General features: G+C 44.1%; 1 protein-coding gene across 1 annotated transcript in view; it reads left to right on the plus strand.

The window, feature by feature from the left end:
- ldhba (lactate dehydrogenase Ba) overlaps nt 1–19,132 on the plus strand; it is a 39,215-nt gene extending 20,083 nt beyond the window's left edge. Inside the window, exons 6-8 of the mRNA XM_083654537.1 lie at nt 2,872–2,989; nt 14,609–14,732; nt 18,051–19,132. Of these exons, the coding sequence (XP_083510663.1) occupies nt 2,872–2,989; nt 14,609–14,732; nt 18,051–18,218 (410 nt within the window). The 3' untranslated portion in view covers nt 18,219–19,132. The remainder of the gene's footprint in view (nt 1–2,871; nt 2,990–14,608; nt 14,733–18,050) is intronic.
- Nucleotides 19,133–22,068: the final 2,936 nt, after the last annotated feature.

Genomic DNA, 22,068 nt, shown 5'->3' on the forward strand with positions numbered 1-22,068 from the left:
TAACCCTAACCTTAGGTAATTTTGCACATTGGCGACTCCAAATGGCAGTGAGAGGTAACGGTTTAAATTCGAGTGTGTTTTTGTGTGTGTATTTCTTCTTGCAGTGACTGTGTGGAGCGCTGTAAACGTGGCGGGAGGTAACTGTTTACATTCGAGCACTTGTGTCACGGTGGTGGTGGTGTGAGACAGGAGCTTAGAACTTAAAGGAGTGTATGTCACAGACAAGGGAAATCAAAGACAAGAGCTGTTCACAGAGAACAGACACATGGACCAGGAACAGGGTCGGTAGGGGTACTTTAAAAATCTGATACAATTACTAATTACATGTTGTTTTTTCCAGTAAAGTAATCCAAGTATCACAATATTAAAGTAATACTACTAAAAGTAATAGTAGTTACTTTTTGATTACTTTTGAAATTTCCTGCATTTGACTGCTGGAGTCTGGGGGCATGCTCCTCAGGAGGAAAAAACAGCCAGACCTTATGTGTTGGTTACAGCAGGCTTTCAGCCAATCTATCTTGTGTCTCCTGTTCCATTAATAATAATACAAAGTGAAAATAACACAAGGTCAGCTGGTACGTACGGGCTGGAGAGTGTTATTTCACAAACTGCCCGGAGACTGGGTTGGACCAGAGTGGTGTTATTTGGGGCAAGTGTTGTAATATGTGTGCATCATTCTTTATTTTAAAATGTATTTTAAAACTGTTATCTTGATAAAAAAAAAATTTTTTTGTAACTGTAAGGGATTAGAGTTACTCCTCAAGTAATCCGTTACTCCTCAAGCCTGAGCAGGAACAATGAACCCACAAAACTGACTGGGGAACAGGACTAATACAGACGGGGAGGTGTTTACAAATCCGAGACAGCCAGGGCAAACAGAGAACACAGCACATGGCCTGGATTTACAGTATATAGTGCTTTACAATGCCTAAATTCACACACAGATGGCAGCAAACTACAATGCAGGGTGCTGGCACAGCCATTGGGAGCAATTTGGGGTTCAGTATCTTGCCCAAGGAGACATTGACATGCGGACTGGAGTAGCCGGGGATCGAACCACTGACTTCCAAAGCGATTAGTGGACAACCTGCTCTACCTCCTGAGCCACAAACGCCCTAGCTAGAACTACAAGAACTAGACAAGGAATCACAATATACAAAGAAATACAAAATCTAAACAAAGAAACAGGCAATAGGCTCAACCCTGACAACTTCAATCCCCAGAAATCATACAAGGTGGTGTTGCTGAACTGCACACAGTACACTCTAGCCCAATAATGTTCCGCTGTTCTCCATATACACTCTCTGTTGGAGAAAATATAAGTTCCTTATATTTTCTCCAACACTCTCGGACTAGCGTCACACAGACGATAAGTCATAGTAGAGGGAGTCCCACTGCGCTTCAGCTATTGCAGGCAGGTCCGGTGCATCACAGAGGAGGACGCAGCAATGAAGTAAAAGGAAGAAAACTGGAGTAGCTCGGACCATTCAATGCCTTTTATTTAGATGCAGAGTAAAAGGACTAACGTTTCGATGCCATATGCGTCTTCATCAGAGTCATGACAGACAGAGGCTGGGGAGGCATTTTAAAGGACTACCAACAGCTGAGTAACAGGGGCAGTGCATTCAATCAGCCAATGACTGTATTCCACCAATAATGAGCTGTGATGTGCAGCAATTTCACATGGGACAGCCCCACACAGATACATACTAGAAGTACAAGGAATAAGAAGGCCAAAATAAAAGGCCTAAGTGTTAAACATTAAAATGTACAGTGTGTTACAGACTATATAAACAAAGTACAAAACAAGCCCATAATAATAAGCAGCCAAATAAATTTATTAGAGACCGTCTAGAGGAAGGGGGAAAGGCTCATCTCTTCATTGAGGCCTGAAGGCTCCAAGGTCTCCAATGTGTGGATCCAAAAGGCTTCTCTACATAGACGAAGCAGAATCTTAGGGTTGCTGGGGAGCCATGGTTAGCTTGACTATAATGTCTGGCCATAGCATAATCAAGGCTTTTGGTACGTATAGCAGTTTTATGTTCAGATATTCTAGTTTTAAGTGGTCTTTTAGTCTGGCCTACATAGGCCAATCTTCAAGGACACTTTAGAAGGTATATGACATGAGTACTATTGCAATTGATAAAAGAACGTATATTAAATTTCCTACCAGTATGGGGGTGGGTAAAGAATTTAGAGTTAGTAGAGTTGGAGCATTGGGCACAATTGCCACATTTATAAAAACCCTGTGGTGGTTTTGAGGGGAGCCATGTAGAGGGAGAAGGAGGGATCAAGTCAGAATGGACTAGACAGTCTCTGAGGCTGTGGTCATGTCATGAAATACTCAAACTCCCAAGGTTCCTGTCAGCACTATAGGAAGCTTCTCCTCTCCTAAATTCGGCACAGGCTGTGGAAAGACTGCTTTTAAACGGTTGTTTCATGCAGCAGTATCATTGTAACCTTCCCCCCCTAAACTACTGGCTTCCGTAGGAGGATTATTATATCTTCGAATCTGCAATCGGACGTCGGAAACGGGTAGGAGAGCGTTTTGAACAGCAGAGCCCCCCAATTGACTTATGGAAGTCTGTGTGACGCTAGTTCGAGAGTGTATATGGAGAGCAGCGGAACATTATGGGGCTAAGCACACTCATGTTTACTAACCAGTCGACCATACTTTAGAAGAGTTTATAGAGTTTAGTGAAAATCTAGCAAATCAACGGCGTCTGGCATGCTCTTCACTCTCTTCCGCTTTGTGATATAGGCTGACACGACGGGTGCACTCATTCATTAATGTGTGTGTTTGTATTTCTTCCATTGCCCGTGTGGAGCGGTGCATTCATTCATTAATGTGTGTGTTTGTATGTATTCCAGTGCCCGTATGGAGCGGTGCAAATGTGGCGGGAGTGAACCTGCAGAAGCTCAACCCTGAGATCGGAACTGACGGTGATAAGGAACAGTGGAAGGCAACACACAAGGCCGTGGTCGACAGGTATTGTGTGTGTGTGTGTGTGTGTGTCTGTGTAAGAGAGAGAGAGAGAGAGAGAGAGGTATCAATGGATGATCATGTGAAAAAGCTATAGTATCATTTACCAAAACTCAGTTAAAGCCATCCAAAAAGGAAGCAATGTCTGCCTAAATATCAATTTCTTATCTAATATCCTTCATTTGCAGACTTTTCATTTCTACTGCACACATTTGTAGTCTCATGTGTTTTGAGTAACTGCTAGACAGAGATAACGACATCAAGTCTTTCACTTGCTGTGTGATACATTCAATCCTCCATCAGTCCCACAAAAACCTCCAAAAACGTGTCAAAAAGTTGCAACACTGATGGTTTTAGAGACTGTTTTGAGGCCTCCCAGAGTTCAGTTCTGCATTATGGCAGTGACAGACTGAGACCATAATTCAGGCCGGGAATTTGACTCTATCCAGGCCAGGTCAAGAGGCACGGGTGGGTCACGGGCAAAGAATTGTGTCCGTTTGAAGCCAGATTTAATGGATATTGCTAATGTGTTGTTAAAGGAGAATTTCGTTTTTTATTTACCTGGACCCCTCTCCTCACATTAATTATGATCTGACGACTCACCCAGTGATCTCCGCAGCGTTTCTGGCCGTCCTACGCGTTGTTTTGAGATCAATACTCTCCAATCCAGTCGTAAAATAGAGCTCTGTGGGGGCCAAGTGGCAGCCTGTCTTTCCTGCATCTAAATAGCCAGTTTTATTCCCGTTTTCGCCACATATCATCCTAATCTCATCCCTCAACAACCACCAGACTGATATTTCCCCCCAGGCTGTTCCCTGGAGTGTCCCAGGGATCAAATTACCTCATTCGTGATCTCGGTCGCCAAGTCTCGTCAAGTCCCGCGATACTTTCCTGCCAGCTGGCCAACTACCTGTAGTTGGCCAGCCGGCTTAGTCAGCCACTAACAAATCAACACAAGGTAGCAGCTTAGCGTTCCATATCAATAAGGATAGAACAAGAAATAGCCATCAAGAAAAGCACAGCAGCTCACAGTATGAATGAATGAACAACTAACTGCCCCTAGTCAGACACACACAGACTGGTGCGCATTTTCCAACGTGACATAGGCTACACTGCTCTAGATGTAAATCACTGATCAGACTCTATAACAAAGAGAACCCCAACAGTTAAAGCTACAGTACTTACTCACCCATTAGAAGTCGATGCGCCTTGGAAAAGTGACGCTGCTCCCAATGAACGTCCATTCGCACGTCAACATTGCTACATTAGCATTCGAGCTAACGAGCTATAAAAGTCAATCAAAACCTAATCCAATTTTGTCAGTTTAGCAGTAGGCTCATCCTGTCCTCTTTTTCCCTTCCTCTTTGAGCACCGCAATCTGGGCTTGCTAAACCTGATGTCTGCTGTTAACTTATCACTTACTTTTGCTACTAAACCAATGTCAGGACATCCACGCAAGTTCTGACAGAGAGCAATGCCATTGGACCAGATTGGACAAACAAATATTGCATATTTCCCAGCATGCCTTGTTCCTTCCTAACTTTTGACAAGAAAGTAACCAAATGAAATGAGTGGTGGGTGGAAATAATCATTAGCATATTCTTAGTTAAACATGCAGTTTTGGAACATTCAATAAAGACAAATAAAAAATAGACTATGACTCAAATCCCTGTGTTACACACATGGTGGGAAGGTGGTATATATACCTATCACATCAGTGGCAGTTTCAGCATAGAATGGTTAGTTTGAAGACCATGTCATGCCGGCAGTGCGGAGTATAGTGGCCTGGCCTGCTTCTAAGTTCAGTGGCCTGACTGCGGGCAATTTTTGCCAGGCTAAACCAAGCCAGGCATACCAGGAAACAGCCCGCCGCTCTCGATTAGCCAGACCGCGCCTGCATTCTGGGACTACACTCTACTTTCAGGGAACTATGATAATTATATGGAAACATTCAGGCTTTTTTTCTCACTCTATGACATCTCATCATTGATAGTTAATAAGATCTGGATAAAGCGAGCTGATTGGGATTTGATAGCAGAAAGTAAGGCTTGAATCTCCTGCTTCCTGCTCATCGTTTCCAAATTTGCTTTTTTGTCTTTCTTATCGCCGTAATGCATTATGGGTAGTCAGCTACTTTGGCTAATGCTAGCGGCAAGCGTTGGTTACTTTACATTGCAGTAAAATGCCACTGAATGACCAAATTGATATAACTTTTAACCATTTTGAGTAACACTGTTTCCATACGGACCCCCAGCGTTGGTTAGTTGTTTATAACGTGACTATATTTATAACGTTTATAACGTACTCCGGTTTCTGGGCTGAATCCAAAGGTCTGAATACAGAGAAGGCTTAAGGCTTTATCTAACGGTATAGATAACGTTAAATGGTCCGCCATGTTATGAACGTTAGATGTATGGTATCTATATAGTTACGTGTGTCTACTAACATTATTAAAATATAAAGTAACGCTATTTTCTGATCATTTGCTTAACTATTACTTGCTACCTGATGCCTTGCGGCACATTGCTGCCTCTACCGGTCGGAAGTATTACTGTTCTTATTATCCAATGTTTGTCGTCAATTTTCCTCAAAATGGGGCTATAATTTAGAAAACGGAGCGTGTGAGAGCATGAAAAAGATTTAAATTGTTTTTTCAGACCATAAACTCATTTGGAAAGTGTTTATTTAAGACATAGACCGAGAGAGAAGTTGGCTTGTTTCCCATAGAGTTGAATGGATGTTCCTGGGGAGTGCTACACAAACTGCGCCGCCCACTGTCCATTTGAAAGAATGCAATTTCCACATTGGCTTCAAAAAGAGGGAGGCTGAATTAGGCACTGCATCTCATCAGCTCACTTTGCTTTGAGTGATGAGATTCAGAAGGACAAATGCTGCTGTCATCTGGCCCGCTTAGAAAGAACCAAACCCGGTTCCTTTTGAAGTGAACCTATTGAGCTGTTAATGCATTTGTTCAGACAGGGAAACACGGTCAGTCTTTTGGAGCTTAGTTTATACAAGAACAGAAAATATCTCTTAAATAATAATAATAATGACAATGATAATAATAATAATAATAATAATAATAATAGTTTTAGCTCTTGGAATCACAAATCTGATCTGATCTCAAATCTGATCTGATCTAGCTGTGTAATGGAGATGAATCGTCCTCATCACACAATCAAAATATCTATATGGCACAAAGTCTAAACATCCCCAACCTTAAATCACCAGACAAGTCATACACACATTAATTATACATAACAATAATTAAGATTATCTATGTCATTAATTAACTTGCTTTCTCATACCAGGCTATAAATAATTTGGAGGATGCTCTTATGTACAATGTGTGATTACATTTTTAGTGAAAGTGGCCCCCTGTGGGAATGTAACCTCTAACCCAGTCAGTCTTAATGCAAGCTCTACGCATTAGCTACTCATCGCAGAGGCTATTGCACGTCAAAGGATTTTCAGCGGCTAGTACAGGGGTGGGCAACTATTTTTCATGGGGGGCCACATGAGAAACCCAGATTGTTGCCGGGGGCCGAACAAATATTGTCATGCCGTAACCCATGGATGGGCAACTTTGATGATGTCCTTGCTACCAGATTTAGCTGAGGGCTGAACGGCGCCAGCGCGAAAAATTTGGGGCATTTGAAGCCAGGTTTAGACGAATAACTAATTTTAAATTAACAGTTGTGATGTCATTATTCAGTCTTAACTACCAATATTTGATCCTTTTCTCACTCACTCCTATGTCACCACCTGCTCTCCCTGCAGGGCTTGAAATTAACTTTTTTCACCACCTGCCAATATGGCTGCTAGATTTAGCGGGCTGTATGTTGCCCATGTATGGGCTAGTAGGTGCTTGCTGAGCTGAGCAGAGTGCTTTGAAGTCTTGGTTCTATCCACTTACAATTCAAAAAATATGAACAAGACATCTATCTGTTGAAACGTTGTCCTTGAGTACTCACCCATTATAGAGTCAGGCCCTGTTCCGGGTTCCTCATCGGGCCTAAGGGAATGAATTCCCCATTCATTTTTCCATGAATGGGGGGGGGGGGGGGGGGGGGGCGGTAGCATGTATCGAACACAAGAAATGTTATAGGAAACAGCTTTAGCTATGAGGCAGTCAAAATAGTGGTCGCACCGTCGTCAATCACTGTGGGTGATTTATTTTACAAGTGGCAACTAGTCATATCTGACTAGTTTTAAATGTATTTCTCCCCACAAAAGTTTGATAGCCTATGTTTCCTAAATAAACGTTTTGAATCCATTTATTTCTCTATAGTCCATTCTTTATAGCCTCTATAGTCGTAGTCGATCTTATTTATTCCAGTGTTGTCATTAAGAGGCCGATTTCGCAGCAAGAATATTTAATTGGTCGGCACGTCGTTCTCGGTAAGGAGGCTTTCATTATTGAAACAGACAACATGCATGCATGCTCCTACTGTAGCCAATCTATCTGCATTTGCTGAAACTCATGAACTCTCATGAACCCATATCTTCTGGACATTGCCTTGATGAAAAAACTTGAATCTCCCACAAACGTTAGGCTTTTTCTGACATGGGAGCAAGCAGCAGCGTCCCTCCTGATGCACTGGACCTGGCTGCCTGCAACTGCAGTCAAGCCAGCCCTCACCTCGGAAAGCACGGTCATTCTAGCCCCCACTTAACAATTCAAGCCGTTTTTGCAGCACTTGAGGAAACCGTGAGTTTGCTCGTTGATATAAGCGATTGCCCGAACGATTCATTAATGAATAAACTAGCGAACGTGAAGTGAGTCACGAAGAGCCACACCCGCCCACTACGGACATATTATGCGGATCATATCGTTCCACTGTTTAACATGACCAGCGCTTGCGTGGAAGCGGATCTTATACCGGTGGTCGAGGTAGATAAGATACGGACTCGCGGGAGTGCGCGTAGGCCGGCTAATTGTTGTTTAACACATTGACTGCCAGCCGTTTTTTTCTTGCTGTAGGTAGCTTCTGCCAAGCCGTTTTTTGAGGATTGTGGCTCATTTTACAAGAGCCGAGGATTATTTTCTGCTTGGAGTTTGTGAACATACAATATTTCAAAAGTACTAATAGAATGTGTACTTTCTCTGTCTAAAAGAGTTAGTTTGTAGAGTTAGTAGTTATGTAAGCATTAGCAGTTGAATACAGCATGGTTTTAGCATCAGAAAAAATATTCAGAGATAAACGGCTTTTTGTGAAATTCGATAGAACTGTCACTTTAACCATTCATTTTTGGCTCTCTCTCTCTCTCTCTCTCCCTCCCCCTCTCGCTCTCTCTCTCTCTCTCTCTCTCTCCCTTCCCCTCGCTCTCCCTCCCTCTCTCTCTCTCTCTCTCTCCCTCCCTCTCGCTCTCCCTCCCTCTCTCTCTCTCTCCCTCCCTCTCGGGAGGGAGACGCACTAGGTTTAATCCTAGTGAGAGGGGGAGAGGGAGAGAGAGAGAGAGAGAGAGAGAGGGAGGGAGGGAGAGAGAGAGAGCGAGAGAGAGAGAGAGAGAGAGGGAGAGAGCGAGATGGAGAGTTGCTTCAACTCCTCCCTCTTCTTGGCTGCAGCGGCCGTCACAGTCTAAGTGCTTTGCTGCTGCCTGTGCCTGTCTGCACGGCCGCTGTTTGAGGAAGTCGGCATGGACTTGCTCGCTTCTTGGAGTTTTGGTTGAGAGAAGCTTTTGCGATTCTGGTCATATTTATGCTGCGTGTTTCAAAGTGTGTTCCAACTGTAATCTATTATGTAAATTTGCAATCCCGCATCGCCAGCAATCAGCGCGAAAAAGAAAGCGTTTTCCCCCATCAATTTTCATGAGAATGGCTGGGGTGAGAATGGCGTGACAAGTTAAAAAAAATGCTTTCCTTCCTCTAGCCAGGAGAGCACTGTTGCCACTTAGTGGGTCGGTGGAATGGGTTGTAAACGTTCGGTGGCTCCAATAATTATATAAGAGATGTAAAAGGGTTAGATGCACAACCCACCGTCAAAAAAAAAAAATCGATGCCAAAAACGTGTAAACACGTTGTTGGCAGTCAACAGCTGGATTCTGAAAACGTGTTTACACGTTGTTGGCAGTGAATGTGTTAACATGCAGGCCAACCGGCTAGGTGCAGGTTATAATACGGATTCCACTGCATGTTAAGAAGTGGCTTCACATTCTCCAGTCATGTGTAAACATCTACCATTCCACTGACAGATATGCTAAAATTCACCAGTCCTTAATGCTAAATAGTAGCGTTAAATCATTATATTGTATCAAAGCATTTGGTTGTTATTGCCATGATCATAAAGGCTAGAGAGCGTTGCGTCTCCATGACGTTAGCCGTCCAGGGTGCGTGCCACTCGGTGTCATATCGTGTCATCAGTTCCCTGAAGAAACGAACAACGATATGTGTTAGTAATGAATCGCTGTTAACGTTAACATTAATCATCAATCATCAGACGTAGCACCCCAACCTCCAAATGTTGCTAACGTTAGCGTAACATCAGTTAATCCAATCAGTTACATTTAACGTGCAAAATGGCCTACCTGCACTTCATCCTCAGTCAGACATCTGCAGTAATTCTTCTTTCTTTTGGCAAATTGAATAGTCAATGGTTGCACCTAATATTCACCTTACAAAAACAGCAAAAAATCTGCGACCTCCATGCTAACTATTTAGCAATTGTAGTCCTAGCTGTTCGTGTTTAGCAGGCGCTGCTACGTCATGAAGGGAAGTCGATCTGATTGGTTGGCGTTGGCAAGCCCAGACGGTGACAGACAGACGGTCCATCCAATCACCTGCCTAGTAGCTTGAAAAAAGTGACCGCCCTCTTCAGCAATGTAGCTTGGCCGAACCCAGATGGATGTCGTTTGTGAAACAGAATGTGAAGCAAACTCATCCATCTGGCAGCGTCAGGTTACAAAAGCACAAAACCATTCCCTAATCCTTACTGCATTTTATATCACAGGTCCACATGTTTAGTTGTCTTTCTGAGAAGAGAGGGGGAGAGAAAGACAAAGAGATATGTGCGTATGCTTTATAAGACAGTAGCACCTTAACTTGATCAGATGGAAATCATTAATGTTTTGTTTATGAAATTACAGTTTCAGTTATAAAACGGTAGCATCCATTTACCCCGCACATTTTTAACCAAGCGGCTTTCAGATCCCAGGGCACTCAGGGCGCCAAATGTGCATCGCGGGCACTGCATTCAAACTGGATCATTTACTTCTGATATTATTGTAGCCTACCTCAGACCTGGAAGCTTGCTGACTAGCTTGTGAAAGACACCTCACCGGCCTCGCTCTCCCGCTGTGTAGGGGGCACCAGTAGGCTTGACAAGGCGATGCGGAGGCGAGTAGTTTCCTGAGTAGGTGCGAATGTGTGATAGATACGATTGCCTAATTCTTTTCTTTTTTTTTTCCTTTTCTTAATTGGTGTGTGAAGTCCTTGGTGTGCTCTGTCAATAACAGAGTTGACTCAAACTTGTAAAACTCGACCAATAATAAGTGCACAAACGATCATATTAACACGTTCACTGCCAAGGACGTGTTAACACGTTTTCAGAATCCAGCTGTTGACTGCCAACGACGTGTTAACACGTTTTCAGAATCGATTTTTTTTTTTTGACGGTGGGACGTTGATCTAACCCTTTTACGTCTCCTACACCAGAATTGGAGGTATTGAATGTGTATAATCTATTTTACCGACCCACTGAGTGTCGACATGTCTCTCCACAGTAGAAAGAGGCGACCCAAAACTGGAGGGAAAAGCGCGAGGAAGCCGTTCTCATACTGTAAAATTGATGGCGAAAACGCTTTCACTTTCGCGCTGATGCACAGCGGTGGCAACGGTGGGGGGTTCCAAGAATAGATTGGATGCACACTTTGAAACACGCAGCATAAATATGACCAGAATCGCATCAAAGCTCTCAACCAAAACTCCACGAAACGAGCGAGTCCACCCAGACTTCCTCAAACAGCGGCCGCGCAAACAGGCAGCAGCCAGGCAGCAGCAACTTCGTTGTGACACGCCCGCTGGAGAGCCAGGGAGGCAGGAGGAGAACACACACGGAGGGAGGAGTTGGAAGCAGAGGGGGGTTTCCTGCTCTTATGGAGGAAATTACTGTTCAAAACTATTGTTTAGATGTCTGACTCTTACTGATGCCAAAAATGAATGGTTAAAGTGACTGTTCTATCGAATTTCACAAAAAGCCGTTTATCTCTGAATAATTTTTCTGACGCTGAAACCATGCTGTATTCAACTGCTAATGCTTACATAACTACTAACTCTACAAACTAACTCTTTTAGACAGAGAAAGCACACATTCTATTAGTTCTTTTGAGATATTGTGTGTTCACAAAATCTTAGCAGAAAAGAATCCTCGGGTCTTGAAAGATGAGCCAGAATCCTCTGGCAGAAGCTAACTACAGTAAAAAAAAAACGTCTGGCAGTGAATGTGTTAAGTAAACGCTACGTCGTTTTGGAAAAAGGTGCCTAAACGACATTTACGTGCCGTTAGCCTCCACTACAGCCCTGATCTTAAATGACAACATCCTCTCTGAGCAAATCTAGTCTAATCTAATCTAATCTAATCATTGTGATTGACAGGAGAGATGATCAGAGGGGCGGAGTTTTTACCACCATCATAAATTAAATTAAACGAAACGTGGACGGACAAGTCCGTCTTTATTGTCACAAATCACCACACCGCATGCACACACGTGTCGGTTGCGGCACATACACACACATGCTGAGTGGCGCAGTGAAATTTAGTTTCTGCATTTATTTCATCGAGGCATGTCCTTCCTCCAGGGGGCAGGCCAGGAGAAGTGGGCAGCTTTCAGTGTACAGCGCCCGGGGACCATCTTCAGTTCTTTGTCGTATGTGCCCCTTCATTAAGACAGGGATGCTTGCGGCTTGCATAAAAAAATCGACCAGACACTGAAAGTGACGCTGGAGGGCGCGAGCCGGCGTGGGGCGCCGCTGCCGGTCTGTAGGGTCTAATCTGGGTGCCGAAAGGAAACTGGCTGTGCTTCCAGGCGTTTCCTGGCACTTCAGCGTCTGGTGTGTTTGCACCATAAACTGTGTGATCGACAGGAGAGATGATCAGAGGGGCGGAGTTTTTACCACCATCATTAAGACAGGGACTGAAGTGTGGGTAGAGTTTCTCAGTGAAGGTGCAGCCAGTAAAGGAGTAGATAAGAGCTGCAGCATCTACGTCATGAAAGGAGACCAGACCCTCCTCATAATCCACAAACACCCCCACCTTCTGAGGCTTCCTTTTCAGAGAGAGCCGGACAGCAGGGCCAGCAGCAGCTTTGTACGTACTCATTTCCATTCCTCAACCCTATAGTCCAGAAGCCATTCTGTGGCATCAGTGTGACGTCTCCCTTCCTGTTGATCGACCCTCTGGCCACTCCTAAATCCCACTCAGTCTTCCCTTTAACCTGAACCTTGTAGTAAAACCTTCCTGAAGAGAAGCTCTGCTTTCCTGACATCGATACAAGGAGAAAATCTCTCTGGGTTGTCTGGGAGATTCTTCTTTACATCACCATGATGTACTTGTTTCCCATCATCACACAGCATGAGCTTGACATGTGCTGTATCAGGATCCAGAGTCATATCCACTGCATACTGCTGGACCCTCTTCAGTTCAGCCTCGGCAAGCAGCTTGTCCATCTCGCTTTGGAGGAAGTGGAGGTGGTCTTCAGTGTCTGAGAGCTGCTCCACCTCAGCGATTCTCTTCATCAGCTCAGATATTTCCTGTTCCAACTCTTTGATGAAGCCTCCAGCCTGTTTCTCTGTTGTTTTCTGCTTCGCTTGGATCATATCAATGAGCTCAGCCTGGCCTCTCTCCACTGACTGTATCAGAGCAGTGTAGACCCGCACACTGTCTGCCTTGCTGAGCTGCACTGACTGTTTGATCGCCTGAATCTTCAGTTGTCTCTCCTGGATCATTTGCCGGATTTCTTTCAGAATTTCAGCCTCTGTCTTAGGCCTACTACTCACTGACTTTCTGAAATGAGCAGCCGTCTCAGATATGAAAGTATTGACCCGCAGCTTACGTCTTCTCTTGAACACCTCTTTACAGATGGGACACTGGCATGGGGCATTGACATCCCAGTGCTGAGTGATACAGTTTTTGCAGAAGTTGTGTCCACATGGTATGGTGACTGGATCAGTGAACACATCCAGACAGATGCAACACAGAAACTGCTCTTCAGATAGGAGACAGCTGACAGCAGACATATCAGTGAAAGGGTGAAATAACAACTAGCTAAGCAAGTCGCCCCTTTTACAACCTCCGTAGGGTAACATCACTGATGACATCATCACTGATGACATCAACATTTTTGGAGTGACGTCCTTGATGACATCATTCACTGATGACTGACGACATCACAGACACATCAGGGATGATCGAGAATGTAGAGAAACAGTGGATGGATGGATCCAGAAGAAGGCAGTAATGCAACACTTGCCATAAAACACCAAAAAGAAGAAGAAGACGACATCACAATTGCTCCAGTGACATCACTGGTGACATCATTTGCTTGAGTGTGGTAGTGACCTGACCACTAGGCTGAAGAATCCTTTCAATCGAAAGTAATTGCATAAAAACTTGCCATTCTTTAACCTTGCAAGGCAACTGGATTCACGCGAGATCATGAGATCAGATCATGCCACAAGCGTCAGGTTATAAAATCCCTATAAAAAGAGTTTCATTTGGACAAACCCAGCGATTCAGCTACATTCAGAATCATGAGAGACCACCGAACATTTCACTTGGACCAAAACTAAAAAACAAAACAAAAAACAAAACGGGAACTATTATTATTTGTATTATTATTATTATTATTATTATTATTATTATTATTATTATTATTATTATTATTATTATTATTATTATTATTATTATTAGGGGTCCAAGCATGTACAGTAGTGCGTGGAACCCTGTTGTAATTGTTCTGTTTATTATTAATATTCTCTGCTAAAACGCTATGCACCTCAGAAACCACAGCAGCCAAACTTTGCACATAGGTTAGAAATGTCACCCACTACTCAGAAACTCTACAACAGCCAATTTTACATTTTGGCCCATATGTGGCCCAATGTGTGTCATACTTCTCCTTCTAATGGCTTTCCGGCAGACTGGATGCCTTGCGGCACATTGCTGCCTGTCACAGAATATTACACAAATTCAAGACTCGGGGGTCCGCCCCCTCCTCAATGTTCCTGGACCTCTCGGGCCTCGTGCCAGCGCACCGACCTCCCTCGCTGCTTGACGGCTCCCACTTCGAATCCTGCTCGACTTCCCTCCCCCTGTGTTTTGTTATGGGTCTTGATGGCGGGCTTTGTTGTGATATGGGTCTTGATGGTGTGCTGTGTTGTGTTATGGGTCTTGATGACGGGCTTTGTTGTGATATGGGTCTTGATGGTGTGCTGTGTTGTGATATGGGTCTTGATAGTGTGCTGTGTTGTGTCATGGGGCTGTGTTGTGTTATGGGTCTTGATGGTGTGCTGTGTTGTGTCATGGGTCTTGATAGTGGGCTGTGTTGTGTCATGGGGCTGTGTTGTGTTATGGGTCTTGATGGTGTGCTGTGTTGTGTTGTGTTGTGTTGTGTTGTGTTGTGTTCCAGTGCCTACGAGGTGATCAAGCTGAAGGGCTACACCAACTGGGCCATCGGCCTGAGCGTGGCCGACCTGACTGAGAGCATCATCAAGAACATGAGCCGTGTGCACCCCGTCTCCACCATGGTCAAGGTCAGACACACACACACACACACACACACACAGGCCTAATATATGAGTTACTCACATGCATACACACAACCCTAAATCCAGATAAACGGACTGAATAGTTTCACTATTATTAGAAAATGGGTCATTAGCTCATAACTCAATCAAATGGTAATGGGAGTGTATGTTTCTGTATGGGAGTGTATGTTTCTGTATGTGCGTGTGTCTGTGCGTGTGCGCGTGTGTGTGTGTGTGTGTGTGTGTGTGTGTGTGTGTGTGCACACGGGTGTGCATGCATGTGCATGCGTGTGTACCCGTCAAAACACGGGCCACACTGCCCAATCTTTTTCTTTTATTTAGTTCAAATTGGCTAAAGGTGCGTTCACACCGAGATATTTATTTTTCGCTCTGTCGCTCAAGTCAACCCTTTGGAATCGCTCTGTCGCTCTGTTTAAATCGCTCATCAACAGGCACATGAAATGACGGACATGTGGGGGATATAACGTTACGCAATGTCATGCTGTTTGTCCACTACGAGCCACCGTCATTGTTTACAAGCTAAGCCTATCAGCGTGCTCCTAATGCGAGCTGCATACCGGTAGTACAGACTTCACTTCATGTCAGCTGTCAGCCTGTCAATGCGGTTTGTTGCCACACAATAAACCAGCGGTTTGTTCCAAGCCAGAGTGATCCTTGACTCGCTCTCACACGGCAGCCAATCAGCATTGAACAGCGAGCGACTGATGCCAGCGTAATTTCGCTCGAGTTGGAATATTTCATCTCGAGCGACGAGCGTATTTTCTCCCTATCGCTCTGTCTCTGCCGCTCGGACGCCCAGCGATTATTCTCCCAGGCGAATATACGCTCAATCGCTCGTTTGCATTGACTTTGTATGTAAACTCGACGCCAGCTACAAACTTTAATAGGTCGGTGTGAACGCAGCTTAAGTGGTGTCAGTCATGATTTGTGACGGAAGTGATGTCACTTGACCAATTGTGATGTCATCAGTGATGTCAATCGAGCAACTGTGATGTCATCAGTGATGTCACTCAAGCAACTGTGATTGCTCAACTGATGTAGTATGAGCCGATGTAGTATGAGCACACTTGCCCGATGGCGCCTAGGTGGGTGTGCGCTGTGCTGTGCGGTGTCTGTCAGTCACGATTTTGGGAGGCCGCGGAGCGGGCGATTTCCATAGCTGCAGCCATGGGCATGTCGCATCATCTCCAGAGTCTCCACCCTAGGAACCGAGCATGTGTAGCACGCAAGATTCCTAGTGTTCTAAATGGCTGCAGCTACAAAGGACTCTACATACAGTAGGCAAGCATGACCGTGGACCTAGTTTCAAACTGTATCAGAGAAGTACAGGAAAATATAACAAATATAACACTGTAAACTGGTTTAACCAATTGCATCAATAACAACAGCAAGCAAGATAAGAAAGATATCCCAAATACCCCAGATATTGTTTTCATGAACAAAACCATAAAATCAGTGATCATCATTGAAATAGGCTGCTCATTTGACCTGTACATCGACACTTTCTCCGCATCCAAACACTCATGGAATATCAGCCGTTGGTAGAAAATATATCTCAGGAACGCCTCGAGGGAATCTCTTAAAATTTGGCTCAACGATGAACTGATTAGACCCTGATGAAGACCTTGTCGGTCGAAACCGGTCGGGATAGGAACGTCGTAGAGGGTCGGGGTTCGAGGGGTGGCTAGAGAGTGGATAGGGGGATGTGGGTGGTGGGAGTGGGTGTGGGGGTCAAGTAAGGGGGGCATGGCTGGGGAAAAGGGGCTGTAGCTATTGATATGAAGGTCGTAGAGACTAGAGAGTCGGGGTTCGAGGGGTGGGTTAGGGGAATGTCTAGCGGGATGTGGGTGGTGGGAGGGGGCGTGATCAGTAAGGGGTGGGGCTAAGGGAAATGGGCCGTAGCTAAGGATAGGAAGGTCGTAGAGAGTCAGGGTTCAACGGGAGGGTAGAGGGAGTGGATAGGGGGCCCTGGTGGTGGGAAGGACCGTGGTGAGGGAAAGGGGTAGGGGAAAGGGGCCGTAGCAACACCACAATGGAAAAAAGCCCTTGGCCTTTCTTGTGGGTGAATCCTCTGCAATTTCTTTATCCTATATGGGGACTGATATGGTGTTCAGCCATTCATGTATGTTTTTTAATTTTGTCAAATAAAAATTAACTAGCTAGGGATAGGAAGGTCTCCCAAACATTGCCTAAAGTGCCTTATGGCTGAATGGCGACAGCACTGCGCTGTGGGCTTAGATGTGTTTGTATGTGTCTGGACAGACATGGATGTAGACTGCTGACTTGTTGGCGGAGGCATACTCCAAAATATGTGGATCTTTCACTAGCTGTGTTTCCATTACAGTTTTTCGCAAAAGAATTGCGATATTTCTACAACTTCGACAATGTACAATTGCGACTTGTAGGCGTTTCCATTGAAGTTGCGTTTGAGTGATTCCCCGTTGCAGCAGCTGCCACAGTGATTACGCACGGGGATCTGCCCCATATCCCGTCCCCTGCATGCTCAAATCCAACCAATGGTCAATGGAAATCCCAACATGAAGTTACAATGCATATAAACGAGCCTGATTATCAATTCAAAAGAAAATGAGTCGCAAAATGTTGCTGGCTGCGTGAATGCAGTCAGCGCGACAGGCAGAGGAAAAAAGGTAGCCTAATAGCCTACAACTGGTCCGATTTAGAGATGGAGGGGGGAAAAGGCTGATTTGGTTCTATAATTGCACCTGAAACGTGTGCAATGTATTAGCCTACTCACAGTCACTGTATTCACTTCAGACAGCACCACCGCACCAGTGTGTGCTTTTCATCCTCTCATCTCGCCGCTGTGCCAAATGCGCGCACACAGGCAGCCTGCTGTCACCATGGACCGATTTCTGCCATTAAACATTATCTAATTTGCCCGGCTACGCTTTTGCACAACACTCGTCTTTCTGCTAGGTAGCGTTGCTTCAAAGTTTTCCACTTGCTGCGGAGGTTTTGACACGGCTATCGAACCTTACTTACCAAACTTATTTTCCGCTCCTTTTCCAAGGGATAATATGGGTCACATGACGTGCAAATGCGAAAAATGTGTTTCCATTACACTTTTGCGATAAACTGCTATATCGACACGTCTGAAAAACCACCTCATGAGAGCGAAAAAACTTTTTGCGATATTTGGGAGGTTTTTCGAAATTCACGTGTTTCCATTACCCAATTTCTATTGCGATATTTAGATTTTGCGCATTTCTGAGGGTAATGGAAACACAACTAGTGTTGACCTACTTTACATCCAAATAAAACTATTTCAATGTGTTTTCCCAGAACATGTATGGCATCGGTGAGGAGGTGTTCTTGTCCTTGCCGTGCGTGCTGAACAGCGGGGGCGTGGCCAGCGTGGTGAACATGACGCTGAATGACGAAGAGGTGGGCCAGCTGAGGAAGAGCGCCGACACACTGTGGGGTATCCAGAAGGACCTGAAGGACATCTGATGGGCCGGGCGGCGCAGCCACACACACACAGCGTCAAACAGCCTACATATGTGTCGACAAACATACAAGACGAGTGCGTGCGCCAACTGGCACTCCGTGTCGTTCTCATTTTAAAGGGTAATACCGGTGTTTTTAAATTGGTGTCAAATGATCTAGTTTTCTCCTGGATTTTCTTCCTGGTTTGTCTGCACATAGTCAGCGTAGTTGCAGATGTGCTCTGCTTTCTGTCAATCTTCTGACATGTGACATGGTCACATTCGTGTCTTTTTATTATCTTATCAGGGGCAGCAGTTACTTTCAAGTTTAATTTGTTTTATTTTATTAAATGCAAAATGATAGCGGCAAATGTAAACTAGACATTGACTGACATAAATGGACCATAATTCGGAATGACACTGGTGCTCTCCTTTACAGTGAAGCACACCCACTCCGCTCCCCCACAAGAAGTAGGCTGAAGTTGCTGTGTTATTGTAAGACACCCGGTGTTAGAAGATCTTAGGCCGACTTGTGTTACCTCCATGAATTGTTGTGTTGCCGGTATTTTGAGCCAGGATCAAACAAACCCAAAAACACTTATTTGTATGCACTGGAGTCGTTCCTTCCGTTCCCTGATGGGATTCACAGAGAGAAGACCCAAAAAGAAAAGAAAGACACTGTATTCCTCCTAGCTTTGTCTAACAATGGTAACCTTGTAGCACAAAGAGGTCTGCACACAGACATCAATGCACATTCAATATGACATCTTGTGTGTGAAGAGGGATCCCCCCTTGTTTCTTTGGTGTGGGAAGGAGATGGAGGGGAACAACAGAAACGTCCAGCTTGAGTCGTTTTTTCCCCAACAAGTTGTGATTGTCAGACCTGTTCTAAATTGTGTTGGAAACAGTGATGTGTAACTTAATAAATATGAACTGAAATATGAAGTGTGTGTTATGTGTTCAGAAATGGCTCAATTAGTGGCCCAGTGTGAATTACAGAGGCACTGCACTGCCCTCTATTGGTTGGAAACCACTGGAGAAGCTTATGATTAGCATTTTTAGCTGCAACCAGCAGCTCTAGGCCTATAGGTCGCTCTGTTGATTGGTCGGTCCACAAAATGTTCACCACCCTTTGGCGGCCACCATTTTCGCACTAGGAGGCTCAGGCTGAGATTTGGCACGGAGGTTAAGTGTGTGTGTGTGTGTGTGTGTGAAAGCGTGTTCATGCCAACTGGCTAAGAGGCAGAGTAGGGTGGGCTGCCCCTGCCATCCTGCATTTGATTGAGGAAATTCACATATGCGGTTGTAGCTATTACGAATTTGCTTGCAATTTATTTGCATTATTATTTTGGGTAAAAACGGCACAAGTCAGTATGAGAAAACTCATTGTATCAGATTTCATAAGGATTCATGGCAACGATTGGCTAAGTATAAAAGTTTTATTCAGGGAAATATTTGTTATATTTAGTAAAAGGACTTTTTGACATATGGAAGATCACACCTGGACTTGACAAAGCGACCAAAAACACTGACAACATATGGAACTATATCCTCACTGGACGGGAAGTGGACTTCTGCATCAGGTGGGCACCTCCAGTTCTCACGGGAAGAGAAACACAGGCAGTATATGTGTCCTTGGTCTTTTGAAGGCTCTTTTGTGGAGATAGCCGGCATAACGCTTTCCGAAGCGCAGCCCAAATGGGTTGAAGTTGAACTTACTCCGCCGATCGTTGCACAGGAGCTGCCTCTGGTCCTCATTCTCTCTTAGGGAGAAACACAGGCTGGGATCCTCCACTCCCAAATCACTCGATGCTCTCCTCACCTCGGAGAGCTGAGGGAAACCTGCTGGGGAGAGGAGAGAGGGAGGTTATACTCAAAGTTTACTCCTTTAGTATCATGCATTTCCAAAACACGGTACTATATTTAACATCAGCAAGTCTGATTTAGATAGGCACCAGGTGGTGCCCAAGCACCTTTGGCCTTTTGGCCTCTGCCCTTTTTCACCCACCCACCAAAATGCACGGCACTAATAGATAGATTGATAGATAGATAGATAGATAGATAGATAGATTGATAGAGTATTAACTAATTTAACCACTCCGCAGATTTCACAAACTAGTTTGGTGAGTCAGTTAGGGCATAGGCTATTTTGTGCATGACACAAGTAATTTTTCCAACAAATGTTTACACATTATTTCACTTATATAATTAATCACAATTAGTGGCTCAGATCACATACACTTGACTGTCCCTTAAACAACTTGGAAAATGCTGCTATCTTTTATAAAAATACATTTATAATTTTGTATTTGATTTTTTTGTCTAAAAAGTTATCTAGCCCTTGAATATGTGGAATTAGAATTTCTATAATAATAATAATAATAATAATAATAATTTAACACTATCTTTCAATGAAACCGAGCTTCATGTGCTTGGCAATTTAAAAGAAACATCACAAATTCACAAATGGTTCAATCTGCTCTTTTGTGGGATTTGAAACTGATACAAAGCCTTCGGGATTACAGAAATAAGTCGTTTTCCCCTCAAAAGCAATAACCTTTACAGACTTTAAGGACTCTTTACCTATTGTGTGTGTCCACTGTGAAGACTCAAAGCCCCGCAGAGAAGCTGCCAAACTTCCTCCATCCTGATGAAGAATCAGACCATAGACAAGGATGAGAGCCAGGATTCTCATTTTTAGGTAATCCAAATGATCCCTGTTTGTATCCAACCAATGCAGCTTGAGGTATTAGTTCATCTATTCACTATGTAGTAAAGTGCATACTCAGGGCTTTTTATATTGCCATCACCAGGCGGCAGCCAATCAGAGCCATGTGCGTCTCTTGGAGCAAATTGCAGTGCTGTCCATGACTTGTGGTGCTGAAATGTATCATTCATATTCAGCTCTTCTCGGAAATGTTGACAGCCCGCTCACTTTGCTGCTGAAAACATTCACACATCAGAAAATAAGCTGAGTGAAAAACAAAATTGTCTCAATGGATCATACCAGGAATTCATTTCCCGAAAAGAAAAAAAAGGTGCTATAATTGCTCCATCTGTGTATTTGGATTCAGTAGCATCGCAACAGCATCACTGTAGAGAAACTAGTCCATAAAAGTGTTAGAATGGATGGATGACGTGCATGACATTGCCACTGGGTCGACTGGGACATGAAGGGGGCCGCCCGCATAAGCCAAAAGTGTCATTGTAAAAAGTGTCATTGTATCATTGCAAAAGGCAATTACAATCTGGACAGTGTGGCCATACAGAATCAACATAATAGCTGAGACTGACTACACTACAGCATTTTCAGAATTTGGCCTAGATTGCTGTCCCCCCCCATGTTATGGTTTGTTTGTATACAGGCGATGCTTTTGAAAGAAAAGTAATATATACTGTAAATAAAGACTAATAGCCTACTAGCCTAGGCTACTACTACTACTACTACCACTACTACTACTAATAATAATACTATTTATACAACTGAAAATTATGCTACTATTTATGGTGTTTAATGGACTTTGCTGGAAAATGCAAACAATTGATGAAGATGACCAATTCTAATCTTATCTATTTTAGAAGAATACACACATCAGAACAAAACTTTCCCTATAGGGTTGATAGTGAAGTATGATAGAATCACTATAAAGTTAGCATTTGGGACCACAGACACACCATAATTCCCGGTGGGAATATTATAGGAATATTTTCATTTTGTAGCGAAAATCATCTAGTAACGTGCATTAAATATTGAATATTTAATGTACAGATCTCTCCTCTCCAGAGGTCACAGGAATTGACCTCTGGCTGCACCCTGCATCTGGGGGGAGCCAAAAAGGGCCCAAGGCGCCAGCCTGTCTGGAAATACCAAAGGA

The sequence above is a fragment of the Poromitra crassiceps genome (assembly GCF_964638095.1).
Source record: "Poromitra crassiceps genome assembly, chromosome: 2".
NCBI classification, from domain to species: Eukaryota; Metazoa; Chordata; class Actinopteri; order Beryciformes; family Melamphaidae; genus Poromitra; species Poromitra crassiceps.